This window comes from Lathamus discolor, chromosome Z (genome assembly GCF_037157495.1).
Source record: "Lathamus discolor isolate bLatDis1 chromosome Z, bLatDis1.hap1, whole genome shotgun sequence".
Classification (NCBI taxonomy): domain Eukaryota; kingdom Metazoa; phylum Chordata; class Aves; order Psittaciformes; family Psittacidae; genus Lathamus; species Lathamus discolor.
In genome coordinates this window covers 102,693,249-102,711,166 of record NC_088909.1, presented here as the reverse complement: position 1 = coordinate 102,711,166, position 17,918 = coordinate 102,693,249, and the positions used below count along the sequence as shown (strand labels likewise).

General features: G+C 40.3%; 1 protein-coding gene across 6 annotated transcripts in view; it reads right to left on the bottom strand.

Moving 5' to 3' along the window:
- Positions 1 to 17,918, bottom strand: part of KIAA1328 (KIAA1328 ortholog) — a 179,910-nt gene that overhangs the window by 39,108 nt on the left and 122,884 nt on the right. For all 6 annotated transcript variants that reach the window (XM_065662959.1, XM_065662962.1, XM_065662963.1 and 3 more), the window contains one exon: positions 4,489 to 4,670. In XM_065662959.1, the coding sequence (XP_065519031.1) occupies positions 4,489 to 4,670 (182 nt within the window). The remainder of the gene's footprint in view (positions 1 to 4,488; positions 4,671 to 17,918) is intronic.

Sequence of the window (17,918 nt, the reverse complement as noted above, 5' to 3'; positions counted from 1 at the left end):
ACCAGGTCTGGAAATGGAATACAAGAAAAGGAACTAAGTAGGAATATACTGAGGCTGTTATGCTGCACAGACATAAAACAGGGGTGGCAAAAAATCCTGAATAAGTGCATACCTAAACAAAAAAATGTTTTAAAATACATCTTGACAAAGGCACACAAGTCAACTGAGGCAAAAGAAACACCAAAGAGCAAGCAGGCCTATGAATATATGAAGAAGATTAAATCAATAATGATTCCAAAGTGGCCAAGCTACTAATAATTTTAAAATAGACTATGAGAAAAATATAACAAAAAGGAATATTGGCAAGTAGGAGATAATGAAGACCGTGTTGATGTATAATACCTGCCTATATAAAGCTGATTAAAAGACATTATCAGGGAAAAAAAAAGATACAAATTCTTTAGTCTGAAGGATATATATTTCAGGGCTAAAGGGAATTAGTTAATGAATTTATGAAGTGACTGGTAATTATTTATGAAAAGTCATAGAGGACCGAGGTGATACAAATGACAGCAAATTAATTAGATTTGCAGGTGTTGGAAGACAGTATGAGACTGGAGACCTTGCAGATGATCTAGAGGAGCAAGAAACATGGAAAAAGAACAGACACATTCACCCTTGGTGAAAAAAAAAAAGGCTCATATATGGTGTGATAATCTGACAGCAATGGAGAGAACCTGGGGTAGCAAAGATTAGCAAAAAACAAACTAGATATAAGCTTGCAAGGCAAGCTATCCCAAAGCAATTATAGATGTCTTCTAAATGGTAATGTTAAAAATACTATTTTCAATTTGGTTAACTTGGTATGGGAATGATTTAAAGTAGATTAAAGACTCATTCGAGAAAATTCAAATAGCTGTCTATTTCTACTTGAGGAACAGACAACTAAAACACGAAGAACATGGAGAAATACAGCAGTCCACATTTTGGAAGTGTAAACACTAAGAATGAAGAAATAGATCTAATACAGTTAAGGCTGGTTCCAACAGTAATGGGATGCAAGTAAGCAAGGGGAAATCTAGGTTCATACTCATAAAATAAATCTTTATGAATTGAATAATACTAATATTCATAATACTTAACATTTATATAGTACTTCACATCTTCAAAGCGTTTCACTAATATTAACTAATTGCTCTGTTCGATTGTAGGGAAGAGTCTTCCCTCTAGGGAAGAAGTTCCAGCTTCTAAATCCCTAAGAAGCTCTCTTAGAAAACCTACTGAAAAAACAGCCCCTGGAAAAGTACAGATTCTATGAGCCAAAATGATTTTCCTTCCCTGGCTTTCTTCTTTTACATATGGAAAGGAAAGCTATGCATGTTATACAATACCATGTGGATGCTATATCCCCCTAAAAGAAGGGAAAATTAGTTCTTTCTTTGTTTCAAGGTAAAGGTATTTCAGGATGTGTTGTGAAGAGGAAGACTTTAAAAAAAAATGTAAAGTGCCCAAAATTGCAGAACACTGTGGATAGAATCTAGTTTAGTTTCTCAGCCCAGAAGTAAAATTTTCCAGGGCAGAAAGGAAGAGAAACACTTTTTTCTGTACACCAGTGCTTTTTAACCGGAGAAGTTGTTAGATTTTAGTACAAATTGACATGACACCAATAAAAACAATTTACTGTGGAAAAGATCTAAGACTTCAGGATTTCTTCATCTGTTTAAAGTTTTGCTGGTAAAACTAAAAAAGTTTGTCTAAAAGACAAAAGCACCTCCTAAAACACAGGAATAAAATTTAAGGAGCAAATAGAAATAGGAGACAAAAAGCAACAGTAAGAATAAAAGCTGGTTGCCCAAGCTGATCCACTAAGCTTCTACCCTGAAAAGAGAGCAAAAGTGCCTCTTCCACTCCATGAGGTGATGGAAACAGGTTAACAATGTTCTTGTTGCTCTTCTCCCCATTACTAAACATCTGCAGGGAGAAAGAAGTGGGTTTGGAACATGAGCCTTTCAAACACTGCACTCACAGTAAGTGAGCAGTCCCGTGAACAGTAAAGCCTTCCACCATTCCGGCATGGGATTGTTTTTCTTTTATCTTCTCAACAAAATCTAAGAAGTCAGAGTTAGTTGAATACCAAAACCTGCTACAACTGCATATGTTGCTGTGGAGGGACACTATCATGAGTTGCACTATAGCCCGGATATACCCACCATTACCAGTGGTACAAAGAGATTACACAGTGAGCCCAAAGACCCTCATCACTACTGGCACTGCACTAAGGTGTGGTTGGAGAGAGTCCCCATCCTGAAGAATATACAATTCAAATAGAAAAGAAAGATCAAGGCATGAGAAAAATAAACCTCTGTGGCAACAGGTCAACATTTGACTCTCAAGAAGTTTTCAGTGGACATGTTCCTGTATACAGTATCCAGCACTGCTGTTTTCAGACCAAAAGGCCACCTTAAGGTGTGGGGCTAAATAATATCGAGTTTCATTCCTCAAGATGTTGTCTTGTTGACTTCATTCCCCTTTCCCACATCGCATGGCTTAGCTAGAGATCTCAGGTAAATGCACTGCAGTAGCGGGATCCAAGACACCCAGGCTTGCTGGTTCAGCACTCTGACACAGTAAGGCAAACACCATATTGTTATAAATTTCACCACAGTAAACAGTGTTAGCATCCCTTATTTTGTTTTTGCTAGATGCTATATAATTGCTTTCCAATAAAACAGTAAATTCTGAAGCAGAAATCCCAGGTCAGCAACAGATGAGAAGATCCAGCAGAAACAAGGACAGAGGCAGCTATGTCCAGAGCTAACTGGAATTCAGAAACTTAACATTGTGCCCTGGTGATATCCAAAGATGGAAAAAATACTTTAGAAGTATATGTGTATGCTTGTTAAAGAAGTCCAAACATATAACAGAAGGAAGCCAATTAAAAAGATACTAAATACAGAAGACTTCAACTTCAGTGATTAGTGCTAGGTAATTTGCCTTGTGATAAACAAGCCATTCAAATCAGTAATAGACCTGAGGTTGTTCCACAGCTTGAAAGCATTTCTCTGAAATTTATCTGGTATCACAGCAAGTGCCAATGTTTGTAAGTTAAATTTTGCCACACAGCTCTACATCTTCAAAGCCAGAAATCCCAGTGTTTGCAAAAGACACCCACCATCTTCAGACAATACGCTGACCACTACAATCACTAAATCAGCATATGTGCAGCTCAATTGCTATGTGCAATAGCATGGTGCAGCTTGTAACTTCTCCTAAGTACTACAAAATGAAATGAATGAAGAAGAGGCCAGCTTGGATTTTTTTCCCTGAATCTATGGCAAATAAATTACTTTTTTGGAGACTGTCCCTATCCAAGCAACAAAACCCATCATCCAACTGTGAAAAATCTCAATTTCATCACTACACTATTGAGAAGGAGGGGGGAGAAGGAAGAGGGAAAGAGAAGAAAAAATAATGATAGCTAAAAAAAAAAAAAACCATAAAAGAAAACCATCAGTGAAAATTGCCCCTGAAACTTTGCAGAATTGTAACGGCTTTCTCTTGCTTAAATTGATTGGTGTAGCAATGTTATAAAATGACTATTAGGATTCATTGTGCACAACAGAAAGTGTGAAATGTCAGCAGACTATACAGCAAAAGTAATGGGTCCTGAACCCCTGTTAGTCAAAAATGATTTTGTTTCAAATTAGAAATTGATTTTTTTGGACACAAGCCCTTTACAGGCTTCCAACTTTTGTAGCTGTGCCTTGGAAGAGATTAACCTCAGCCACTGTTTGGGTCCAGGCTGATGACACCCTTTTGAAAGTTTCTTCACAGGGACTGCTTTTTAATGTTGGTACAGTCTTAACCAATAACACAAGTTATTTGTTCCTTTGAGAACTGCACCACATTTCTTCTCATTTTGCCATTTTCTTTATTTTTATGCTGACATATACGGCAAACTGGCTGACAAGTTAAAATAAAAAAAAAGAAAAAGGTGGCTCATAATTGAACCAAGGATTATGTTCAAGGCTCAGCAATGAAATATCCAAGCTGCTTTTGTTCCCAACCCTTTCTAAGAAAGACTGCTTCTCTGCTCCTTAAGTGGAGGTACTAAGCTAAGGGCAGGATAGATTCTAGCTGTACAGACAACCCTGTGAGGCAAAATATGAGGTTGTGATGGTGGACCCATTACTTGGGGAGGAAAAGAATACGAAGAAGATTACATTTCATGAGCAAGCCCCACTGCACTTATTCTCTCTGCTTGCTGGGAAAGAAGAAGAATTGTTGAAGTAGCTTTTTGAGATTAAAGGGCTATTTTTCTCCCTTCCATCAGGAACACCAGCCAAGAAGATCGCTTGTTATTTACAAGGCTTTCTATGCGCTTTATTATTTTAAATGTAGCTCCCTTCTCTTGGGTTGTTTTAAGCCACTTGCAATCCTTTCCTTCTGATTGTACATTTTACTGATAAACTCTTGAATTCTATATCTAAAATTTCTAAATGCCATCAGCACACTCATGGCCCCGCAATACAGTGTGCTTCCCCTTACCTTTCCTTGACTTGGTGCCGTCCCTCTTGGTTTGCACAAGAAGGGTTCTCTCATCTTGCATGTTTTCACCAAACCCAATCATTTTCTTCCCCAAACTGCTCCCACCACTTCCTGGTGTTCTGGAGGTTTTGCCCACTGGAGGTGTCCTTGGAAAATAATCTTCACGTTTCGACACTGGTACACTGGGAGAAAGAAAGATCGTGGTGTTACATGATGCATTCAGACCTTTCAATGCTGCTCACAGCCCTCTCCCACATTTTGACCCTCCAGAAGCATTAGGTTCTGGATGCCCTGAATTGTTTGGACAGGGCAAGTAGGATGAAGATACAGAAAGGACTTTGTCCAGCACAGAGGAGCAAGTCTGGAAGAAACAGTAACTAAAAAAATGCTCACTTTGCTAAGAGGAAAAAGAGAAGATTAAGTGAAGAGAAAACTGGAGCCATGGTTTGCAAAAGGGAAGCAGATCATAAAATGATAGAACTGTTTAGGTTAGAAAGGACCTTTAAGATCACTAGGGCCAACCAGAAAGACAACACTGCCAAGTTCAGCACTAAACCATGTCCCTAAGCACCACATCTACACCCTTTTTAAATATCACCAGGATGGCAATACCTCGATTCAAGGAGAAAAGGCATGAGATAAAAATAGGCAACATGAATGAACAGAGCTACTTGTAAGTAGGACAGAGAATGTATGAACAAACTGGTGCAAGAGTATCTGGTGCAGCAAGTGCAGCAGTTTAAGAAAAGAAGGATAACCAAAACCAATATGGCTCAAGATGATCTGCAGCACAAGATCATAAACACAGCACAGGCAGCGCCAGGAGGCAAATTTGGTGGTGTGGAGCAAGCATTTGGGGAAGACAGGAGCCTATGGAGACCCATCTTTCCTCAGTGAAGACAACCTGCTTTCAAATTCTGCCCTTTTGAAAACAGCTACTACTTTAAATGAGGATTCCCGACATATATATATATATATGTCGTTAGCCCCCCCACTGTTATAAAAAAAAGCCATTAAAAACACATACAAAAAGAAAACTTTGGATTATCCCCATGAACAAATACAATTCAACCCAAGACAATACTGTTCTACTTGCAAACATGGAAGTGACATACAGCTTTCCTAAATTAACAGAAGATTAAACAAATCATTTTCCTGTTTAAGCACCAATTTTACATGGCCAACACAAAGACTGCCACTGAGTTTGTGTTATTTGGGATACAGCTTTGTGGAGGCTGATTCACAAGAAACTTTTACCTGAAAGCTTACATGACTAAAGTTACTGTACATGTGAAGGAAAACGAAGGTATTTGATGTTCCCCGCAGAAAATGATAGCTAAATTAAGTTTCAAATCAATGTGCTGTATAAGCCATTGTTTAATAGGGCCCACTGCGCCTGTTGGACAATTAGTATTACTCCTGGATTATTAATGCAGAACAGTATTTAATGGTTTATGACCTGTAATAACTGGCTGAAGTGTTGGATAAAACTTCTCTGAATAACCTCCGTTTACTTCAGGGCTTCAAACTGTGGCCACTAATAATGTTGCAAAGTGTTATTAAAATTTATAGTGACTAAATTAGTATCTTATTTGAATTATATGAAATTATTAACCTGCTAATTCCTGCAACCCAGCTAGAAGTGGGGTTAGACCCTAGTAAATGTTTGAAGAGGCTTAAAGGCGCAATACTTGACCAGATTTCTCTGATAATACAGGACTTGACATTCCATTTGCCCGTACTTGGATGATTAGAAGTATTTAAAACACAATAAGGTTGTCATTATTTAGATGCTTTCTGAGTTTTTAAAGTACATTTAATTACAACCTTCAGATCTTTTGTGAAGACAGTGACCTTTGGCTTGTAGATGAGGAAGCGATTATTCCACTTATTCGCTGCGATACCTTTTACACGGTGCAGAATACTGAGTTCTGGTTTAAATGACACTAAGGCAGAGACAATTCAAAGAGGAACAGACACTAAGAAGAAATTACAGAAGGTAATTTATGAAGAAATAACAAAAACAAGTGTATTTGCACTTACAGATCACTAAAAAAATTAATAACAGCCTCAACAAACACCTAATCTGAGAAATATGCATACCAAGGAGAGAAACGGATAATGGAGACACAAAAAATCAGCAATTAACGATGTACCAAAATTAAACAAAGAAAACGTAAGGGGGGTTTTGTGTGTCTATTTCAGAAGATAGTTACTCATTCACCTGTGGAATAATCAGTAAGATAAGTGATGTGACTACTGCCATCTTGAAAATTTAAAACTAACATATGGTCCAAAGGGATCAGTTACGCATAGCTAGACAGATTAAGTGACAAAACAGTTCCTTCTTTATTTTCAAATTCAGCAACCCATTGTATCACTCAAATGCAGCATAGTTTGTAGGACTTCCTGCAAGGCACCATGATATCTGATTAATCTTCATGCTATTCCCTGGAACTACACAACAGAGGAGACTGTCTGAATAAAGACCTTATTAACCTACCTAGCCTACATACTAAGGCAGAAGTTGCAGAGTAGCATGGCCAGTCTCATCACTGCTGCTTCCTTATGAATATCCAAGTACATCACCAACAAAGCAAAACACACCTTGAATGCTTTTTTTTCCGTTTTGTCTGTGCCTCATATCGCGATATTCCCGCTGAGCGTGAATGGCAAATTTTAAATGTCATTCAGGACCCATTGAATACTGCTAGTATTTGCATTCCTTAAAAAGTAGAAAAACATTAACCTTTTGTTTTATTGAATTAAAATGCCATGGAAATGCTGATGTAGTCTTCAGAGACTGAAATACTTTTACAAAGAAGAATAGCTGTCATTTATTAGACACAAAGAACAATTACTTGATAGGATGCTTTCTGACAAAAAGCAGATTGGTATTCTCATCATAGAAAAGGCATTGTAAAAAAACCCAGCACAGACCTCTGAGACTTGAATAATTTAAAGCTGCATTTGGTGCAATTTGAATTTTTCTTTAGGGAGGCAAAGTTAAATACCTTTAATTTGTTCTAATTATTTCAAATTTGCAAGTTAATTATGGCTGATCATTAAATAACAAAAAGGACTATCGTCTCCATAGAGTTTTACCTCCTACCCTCTGCATTACTTAAGCTAGATTTTAGTATGCATGAATTAACTTTCTAAATAATCACACGGTTTGACTAAATGGCTCAGTAAAATGAGCTCTGATCCTCAGAATAAGCATTAATGGACATTAGAAAGGCTACTGGGACCCATGTTACTTACATTATAAGTATTTTTAATGGGGTCTTATTTACTAATCTTTATGTACTGTTCAAGTTAGGGCACCATATAGATACATTATTCTGCTTTAATAGAGGAAAGTCAGTTCTTCAAGATACTAAAACAAATGTCCATTTAGAACCAACTAAATTCATTTTTAAATTCATGCAGGAAAACTCTGATAGAATTTAACTTGTTTTAGCTGCTCATCCTGATGAATCAATCCAACATAATGGTAGCCTTGGTCTGCAAATGGAGTTTTACAGATCTATTGAATCGCTAAGCAACTCAAGCAGCTGAGACTCTTGCCAGAGAGCAGCATTTACTATCAGCATGTGTACACCCACGAGGTTTCATTTCTTCCCTGCTCCGTGGGATCTCAGGCATCGATCCCAAATTTGGATACTCACCTTTCACTGAACTCTGATCTTTCCATGCATTTTCCAGTGTTAGATCAGTGGCATCCACAAAACATGAATACATTATAACTAGTCAGAAACCCAAACCACGAGGCAATTCATGCCTCCAGTATATATGTTCAACAGATGGCTGCCTTAATGGTACCCTACTGCACCCTGTTGAGGCAAGGGTTTAAGAGTTTAACCATTATCAAACTAACAGATTGCCATGGTGGGTTAGCTCCAAAAGCAAACATGTTGGAATGTTATTTTCCTGTTCTGCAATTTCTGTTTTAAAAATAAAATAATTAACAGTTCATGTGTGCAATCTGCTGCAATTATATCAGGCCAAGAATGCATAACACTTAATGATGCAAAACTGGTGATAAGTAGACAACCCAAGCAATACGTTTTTGTAGCTGGAACATGAATTGCCATTTCAGATGCAGTTTGACAAACAGGCTGAAAATTGCTTCTCCTCCCGCCCCACACTTTGGCTGGGAGAATGTTCAGCCAGATCAGCTTCCGGAGTCAGCTCAGTATAAAGCAGCAGCATCAGAAGTACTGGGACAAAGAAGGCGGCATCAGTGTATCATGGGATCTCGTTTTCAGCAGGGGTCCAACTTTGGATCAGTTTAAATCAAGTTACCAAGGCACACTATTGAAAACCACCAGTTCCAAACTGGGACTGTTTGTGAAGCTGGCTGCCTCCATGGCAAATAGAAAAATATCTTGTGAATGGAAACGAAGGACTATAGACTCTGGATGCATGGATCTAAGAAGCAACAACAGTGGTCTCCTGCATAACAACTTTTTCAGTCCACTCAAGTGTACTGTGTTACTCCATGTAAGCTCCTACTTCCAAGGGCCTCAGATATTTCAAGTGGGTTTTTTCCAACAATGTGTCAGGTAGGGCAGTGTGATTATCCTAATCCACAAAGCAAAGATCATAAGAAACTGATGCAGTAAAGGAGCAGGACTCCTGGACAGCAGGCAGGTCAGCAGAAGTGGAAGACAATCAGAACCTACCCCAAACACTCAACTCACTGAGAGACACCTGAAATTGGTGCATGCACCACGTGTGTCTGCTGAGAGCTAATTATGAGGAAAACCCTGACAAGAGGTAGAGCCCACAACCCTTGTTAGCACATCTCAACCTGCAACCTGGAGTCCTCCTCATAGGGGACACAGCTTGCCCTTTCTTTCCAATGGAGCTGGGGAAAAACACATCCAGATGTACAAGCCAGCAGAGCAGCTCTGGGACAGAGGAGGGAGATTGCTCCACTCACTACTGCTTTATGTAGGCTATGCAAATACACAGGATGGCTGAGTAGAGCTGGAAGAGAGGCAAGAATTGCAGGTGAGGAGGAGAAGCACACCATGAACTTCTGGGCAATCTCTCATCCCTGAATGCCATTGCCCTTCCATTCCCTGCAGGAAAACCAGTCTGTTCACATCAGCAGATTAATCACCTTAAAACATACTGTTAAAAAACTAAAGCCTATCACACTGAAACATACAGTGCTTGAATGAAAAAAATCTGAGCTCAACATTTTCTCCTCCTTTACAAAGCAGGAAAAAAAAAAAACCCTATTCTAATACAGACCTTGAAGGCCAGATTCAAGCCTAAAGTGAGATTTCATGGGCCAATTATGAAACCTGGCATTTTGAGACTTATGTTAGATGCATCAGCATGTTAATGACACTGCCGGGATCCAGTGCATGATAATAAGAAACAGATGCTTTCCTTGCTAGACCGAATGATCACTTATAATTTCACGAACATAGACTCACAGAATAGTCTGGGTTGGAGGGCACCTTTAAAGGTCATCTAATCCAGCTGCCCAGCACTGAGCAGGGACACCTTCCATTAGACCAGGTTGTTCCGAGCCCCGAGCAGCCTGACCTGAACAACCCCAACTCTCTCAGCCTTTCCCGACAGGAGAGGTGTTTCAGCTCTGAGGTCATGTTTGTGGCCTGCCTCTGGACTCACTCCAGGTCCATAATCTTCAGGACTGAGTCCATCTCCTTTCTCATGCATTTTCTAGGCAAAAGGCAGGAGGGCAGGGACAGGTGTGGGAGCACCTCAGCAGCCAGTGAGCATCCTGGAACTGAAATATAAGTATTATCAAATCTGCTTGTAACAAAAGGATTTTTCATCACAGAAAATAGACAGTGATTACCTACAATCTACATGTTATTGTGCACACAGTATATTGCTGGGGAGTGATGCAGAGCTTTCATCTCTCACAGTCCTTTTCAGGCTCAGCGACCTCAAATCCAGCAATACCTGTGCCTGTATCAGGTTTCTCTATTGGCTTTTTTTTTCCCCTGTTGAACTGTCTCTCCTGGACCTGCTGCATTAGGTTTACTTTTCTCTCATCTCGGAGGAGTTGCATTGGTAAAAAGTTTTCCATATATCAAGCTGCACCAGGGTACAGTAATCCATAGCATGGCTTCTCTAGACCATTCTTTCAGAGACCAGTTCCTTCCCCATTCCCTCAGTGACTGGTGCTCAGACATTTCATTCCCCAGCAAGAATTGAGGCCACGTATGCTCTTAATTAGCAATGACCTATTAGATCACACCAGCCAGAGGTGAAACCTTGGCCTCATTGAATCAATCAGAATACTGCCTTTATCTTCAATGAAGTCAGGACTTCACTTAATATACACAGTTAGAGGTCCATTTGTAGCAAGTACTAAGCTAAATTCCACCTAAAATTATATTCTTGCCTTTGAAGCCCTGTCCTCATTCTGCTTTAAGTTAGCTGTATTTCAGCTCCCCACCAGAATCTTGCCCACATATCCTAGTTTTCCTAATAAACAGCAAAATGAGCTTCGATTATTTTTCTCCCCTCTTTTCTGAATCCAAAGAAAATTCTAACATAAAGGTTTTCAGACAATCATAGGAAAATGGCCACAGAAAACAGACTGGCAAAGCTACAGCAGGACAAAATGCTGTGATTGTGTGTTTGGCCTTTCTTATAGAGCAGAGCAGAGCAGCTGTCGTTCCAGCAAGCAGTGCTGTCAGCCTTCACAAAAGAAAGTCATGTAAATGTCAAGTCATAGGTATAAAAACAATCCTTCAAAACAGCGTCTGTATATCTGAAAAGCCTGCCTAGCTGTCACCAGTGGAAGTACCATAAGGAATGATGCAAAATCCTGTTTAGGACAAACAAAGTTTTTGAACTAAATCCAAACTTCCCCAGTAGATCAAGCTGCATCACCCTCTCCTTCAAAAGGAGAATCACATGCTCGTCAGCAAAGTGAATGCCTGTCTCAGTGCCTTATTCAGCATCACTACTGTTTGGCTGAGAGCCAACCACATTCACAAGGTGCCCATCGAAATGCCATATGCAAGCTATCTCCTGAACAAACATCCCCCAAATTAGATTCCAATTTGGTTGTGATAAAGGCATAGAAGAACAATGCATCATCCCTTCTCAACTTGACTCAGCCAGGACAAAACACTTCACAGCATTGGGCTGCACTGCAAAAAAGGCTGTAGATGAACTGCTGCTGCAGGGATCATTCCGAGTCTGCAGGTAACCTGCTTGGTACAGGAGTCCTTATGTTCTCCTTCACTGAGACTCCTGGTACAGAAGCGCTCTCTCCTCCATAGGTGTTTCCAGACAGGATGATAGGTGTTGACAACAGAAGCTTTCAGTAAATGAGCAGCAATTGCTTTTTCTGATCATGGATCACATCATGGAGCAGTCATTTGCTAAGATAAATGGCAATGTAGCAAAGGAGGGACACAGTAAGAGCTGGAAAGTAGGTACTCTCAGGGTTTCCTGTATGCCCTACTAAGAAGGCATTTTGAAGAGATGTCTAATTGAGCAAAAGATACTTAAGATTGCACTCTTGTGTGCAGGTATTATGAAGTTACATACGCACGGACAATTAAGAGTTTTGGAGGATCCTGTAGTACCTATATGTGGACAGAAGAGTTATAAAAGACATACAGTCTACAGCTGCTTCTGTTCACTGACAAAATTGCACTTGGTAGGTGCTAACTTTCAATACTCAGGATAAATTATCATCCCTGCTTTCTAAGTGGGGAAACAGAGGAACATAAAGTTACAAATGTCTCACACTGATAGCAATGAAAATTAACAACCACTGACCTGGGCAAATACACACAAGGATCCTTAGATGACTTTCTAGGTCACTGACAGCTCCCCTGATATCAGGGCAGTTTTCATAAACACATCAAATTCCAGGAGATTCAGAGCGGCCCTGTGGAGAAGGACTTGGGGATGTTGGTCAATGAGAAACTTAACAAGAGCCGGCTTCAGTGAGCACTTGCAGCCCAGAAACCAACCATATCCTGGGCTGCATCAAAAGGACCGTGACCAGCAGGTCGAAGGAGGTGATCCTGCCCCTCTACTCTGCTCTCCTGAGACCTCACATGGAGTATTGTGTGCAGTTCTGGTGTCCTCAACATAAAAAGGGCATGGAACTGTTGGAACAAGTCCAGAGGAGGCCACGAGGATGATCAGGGGACTGGAGCACCTCCCGTATGAAGACAGGCTGAGGAAGTTGGGGCTGTTCAGCCTGGAGAAGAGAAGGCTGCGTGGGGACCACATAGCAGCCTTCCAGTATCTGAAGCGGGCCTACAAGGATGCTGGAGACGGACGCTTCACCAGGGACTGTAGTGACAGGACAAGGGGTAACGGGTTAAAACTTAAACAGGGGAAGTTTAGATCGGATATAAGGAGGAAATTCTTTCCTGTTAGGGTGGTGAGGCACTGGAATGGGTTGCCCAGGGAGGTTGTGAATGCTCCGTCCCTGGCAGTGTTCAAGGCCAGGTTGGATGAAGCCTTGGGTGACATGGTTTAGTGTGAGGTGTCCCTGCCTATGGCAGGGCGGCTGGAACTGGATGATCTTAAGGTCCTTTCCAACCCTAACTATTCTATGATTCACAATAAACACAATTACAGGTTTTTTCTGTTCTGTTTTTCTGAGGCTGCTGCTCCTGAATCTGATTTGTATAATGATTACTGAAACCAATATGGGAGCACCCTTACAGGACCCATCTTTTCCCATGAAAATGCTGTCCTCTTACGTTAAGCACAGATTGCTATTAGCTTTTAGGGTTACATAGGCATGTTTCTGTCAAAGACTTACACATCCTGGGGCTAGTGAATCTGGAGACTAATGCTTTTCTTATTCCAAAAAAGACATCAAAGGCTCAGTGTATTGGCACAGGCTAAGTCCAGGTACAAGACATGTGATACCAACATGACACCTCACACCACACTGGCTCCCCACACTACAAACCTGAAGTGGAATTTTATAGTGATTCTTGATTTATAGTGATCTAAACCAATGACATGCTAGAATAGAGCCAGGTCTGCAACTATAAACACACATGGCATCCTAAATGCTCACTTACTAGGGTCTTTTAAAATGGAGTCATACACTACTCCTCTTCTGTCGGAAACACCCCTCCTCATACATCTTCAGACTTCCTCAGCCTTTTTTCCATGATTAAATCATATCTGTAGGACATAGTCAATCTATGATTAAGGAGTATATTAATGATTTACAACTACACTAGTACTCATGTTTATTATATTGCTTAGTAAAATGAAAACACTGAGATTGTTTATTGATCTGCTTAAAAAATGATAATATAAAAAAAATAATCTTACAGCCCAAAAAGAAGTAAATAAAGAAGTTAGACTTTGGACTTTACTCAGTTTAGTGGATTACCATACCCAGATGCAGATTTGACAAAGTAGCTCTTGATAAAGATTTAAAATATCACTTCTGGCCACTTCAACTGCCTTAAATCCAGTGAAATTACATATTTCACAGAGCATGTTTGATGGCTACTGACTGAAAAATCAGGTATTTATGGCAAGTGCAATACAGATTTAGATGCCTAACTGATGGCATACAACTCTGAAAACCAGGGCCTGGGCCCCACAAAACACAACACACTAAAGATTTCCTTTCACTGCTTGGATTTTACATGAATGTGACCGCATCACTGACTATTGACTCAACCAGGATGTTTATGGAACAGTTTTAACACATTTTGGTACTCTTATATTCAGGAAATAAAGAGATAGAACTGAAACTAGACAGAAAACTGCTCACTAAGGGTCACGTATCAGTGAGATACATATTGAGATGCTCTGATATCCAGCATCAAGGGAAGCTACAAAGGGAAGCAATCCTGGCATGAGGCTGTATGCAGGGGAGGTGTGGGCTCTGTCCAGATCCTGTCCTACCAGTTACCTGTCCCAGACACTGAATGTGACAAATACACCATGTACTTTTGTTAGTCCATATATAAGCAATTCTTCCCATCATAGATCTACTGATTAGGCCCTGGGAATCTACTTCTGCACCAGTCATAGAATCATAGAATAGTTAGGGTTGGAAAGGACCTCAAGATCATCTAGTTCCAACCCCCCTGTCATGGACAGGGACACCTCACACTAAACCATCCCACACAAGGCTTCATCCAACCTGGCCTTGAACACCGCCAGGGATGGAGTCGGTTATAACCTGTTTGGAAATGTCTGTCCAACACTGTTGTCACCAGTGCCACTTTGACACTGTGACATGGGTTTAGAGGCTTGCGTTATTTGCGTTGCCAAACCACCTCAGTCCTACTGAGTACAGCCAGCATGTAAATTCAGCCCACCTCTCAGAGGTATGGTTTTCTCAAAAAGTATGCAAGATGTAGATGGAGGTTAAGGGAGCACAAAGTTAAAAAGAAAAAGGGATTAACTATGCATCAATCAAACAGAAGTTGTGCAGTTACACAAAGAGATGAAGCCTGGCACTACTGACATAGTGAGATGCTTGCTTATTGTCTTATTTCAAACTCTTGTGTGCTAGAAGGCATGCGTAAACTCCTCAACATGGAAGAGCTGATGATTTGTCACTGCAGTTGAGTTGTTGCAGTTTGTTGCGGTTTCCAGTGCAGTTGAGATCTCTCCCTAGGTCACTGGTAATATTTTTTGCGTATGATTTGTGTTTTAGGTAGGCTTTACCAGGCAGAAAACATCCCTGTGGTCAGTCAGAAGAGAGGCATTAGTTTGAAACTCATCAAATTAGGATTGAGGGTGGTGAGGAAAAAAAACACTCAAACTCGAAAAAATTCTCAGAAAAATAGTTTTAAAAAAGGCTCAAATAGGTAAAAGGTGAAACAAGGAAGACATGATCAGGACAGAACAGAGGCAGAAGTCACCATGATATGACTCAGCGGTTGCAAAAGTCAGAAAGAACTAGGGAATGTGGTAGGAGCACAGGGCTGAAAGTTCATGCAGAGCCCAGCATAGCACTGGGTCCCAGGTAACTGGAGGACTAAAGGTGCTAGAGAAAACAAAATAAGAAACAAAGTAAGAACAACTTTGTGACTTTCTGCAGAGCCCTACAGATTGATACTGTAGACAAGCCTCCAAGGAGGGTCTGGGAGAAGCAACAGTGGCAAGATCTGAATAAGTAGCCAAGATACCCATTTGGAAAAATTATTTTGGGGGAGGAGAATGAACATTAAGCAGTCAAAGAATACATTAGTTAAGGTGCAAGATGAAGGATTAGATTAAAGGGTCCTGTTTTAACTGTTGACACACTGAAGGCATGTCTTCACTGCAAAGGAGAAGGAAGCTGCAGTAGCTGTCAGTAGACGAGATGTGTACAGAGGAGAGAGATCCCCAGGTTATGAGTCTGAGTGACAGGGAGGATGTGGTGTTATCAAAATCAGAAGTGAAGAGAGATTCAGCAGCAGAAGTAAGGAGTTCTGTTTTGGCCAGATTAGGAATGATCTGAAGGCAAAACAACCGGGATTATGTGTCAGGGAGGCACTCAGATATGCAAGACTAGACGGAACAGAGCAGAGGCTTTAAGAGTTATTGGCAGGGAGATGATAGCCAAATCCGTGTAACTGGATGTTGTCACCCAGGGACATGGGTACAGAGATCTCCAGGCAAATCAAGGAGTGACTAAATCCTTTCCCTGCCACCTCACAGAGGTTTCTACCTAGTTCCAAAAGAAATTATTTAAAATAGTGCTGCAAAAACATGCATGAAAAAACCCCGTCTCTCTATAAAATCTAAAGATCATACTGTTTCTAAAATTAGGGCAACCACTAAATGAAAGTTAACCCGAACAATAACTTTAGCTAAACTTCAGGTCACATGCATTTAATATAATGAGATGAAGAATATGAAAAGGCCATTCATAATGGAATTCATCGAGTTAGGAATGCCATGCTTAGCTGCCTTATAACATATAATTAATGATCCTATAAAAATCCAGCAGTATGAACTCTCCCGACTGCCCGCAGAACTGTTCTTTATGCTGGGTAGGGCAAGCAAGCATCTGCTTCCACAAATACTGCCCTTTGAGAAGCTGAAAAGCTTTTTTTCCCCTGCTCCATCAGGGACCACACTGCCATTTCCATGACACGCTGAGCTTTGAACCGTTACCCAAATCAGACTATAGCATTTGGCAACCCAGTACACATCTGTCATGATAGACTGGTTATTGGTGAAATGTTAAAGAAAAAGTCATTAACTCTTTTCCATTGCATCTAATACCCCACCTTCCTCTAGATTATTTATAATCCCCACTAAACCCACCCTCTGTTTACAGTCTTTCAACACAACAGCAAAATACATACCGTCTGGAGAGCTTTCTTGCCGTATACCACTCCCTACCATTTGGTACAACAAAAGACATTCTCTCTCCATCAAAAGGCCTGATCCCTCCTGAAGCCTTGATGCTCAGATTCAAGGTTAAGGGATTAAGGCCTGAAACATTGAGTACCAGAGGAAAGGAAGCCAAATATCAAAAGAAACACAAAAATCAATCCTCTTCACCACAGGAGCAGTGTGAAGAACAAATCAGCTGGGCTGAATCTAAAATTTTCTCTGCATGGCTCTCAAAAATTAGCACTGTTATAAAGATAATGGGTAGTTCTGCAAAGCCTCAGCACCCATGCAAAGCCACAGAGTTCAGATCAGCACACCAGTAGGGTCTGGGAAGTTTTATGTCAGAATACTTCAGTGGCAAACACCAAAGTCCACTTCTGAGAAAGTGAGAGCTGGAGAGCGTGCCCTTATCTTTATATGTAGCCTGTACATCTGCAAGTGGCAGAATCTAATATTTACTGGAGTTTGCCTTTTGCTTCAATTCTCTGTGCGCTGAAGTGCAGCCAAGGTCACCGCAGGGTGTGGAAGTGGGTTTTAGCTTAGTGCAGCTGTGATCATGGCCAGAACAGCAGGGTACAGAGGATTTCTTGCTTAACTTTGTAATGCCAATAGCTTTTGTTCTTAGTCTTGCCTCATCAGTACTGATACAAGCTTTTAAATGGCGTGAAAGTTGAGAGGGTGGGTTTAAAATCTCTTAATTTAAAACTACCTTCCAGAACATTTTGTTTTATCAGATTTTTCTTAACTTTTCCAACTCACAGATTTCTGGGACATACGAATATCTAGATTAAACATCAATTTCTCTTCATCCAGGATTACATATGAAAATAAAAAGTAACAAAACGATCTGTCTGAAAAAGTAATCCACTCCAATTTACAAAAATAGAGTTCAGGTTTTCAAAATTCAATTCAGGCAGTAAACTAACAGTGTCTACATTTTCCTGTAAAGGAGGCATCTGCAAATGACTTGCAAAAATGTCTCTCACTGTCTGCAAGTGTTGGCAAGGAACAAACTCCTTCAGGAGATGCATGAATTTTAAATATTTCAACCCAAAGAAAAAGAATCTCTGAGCATTTTCAGTTCTGATATGTGA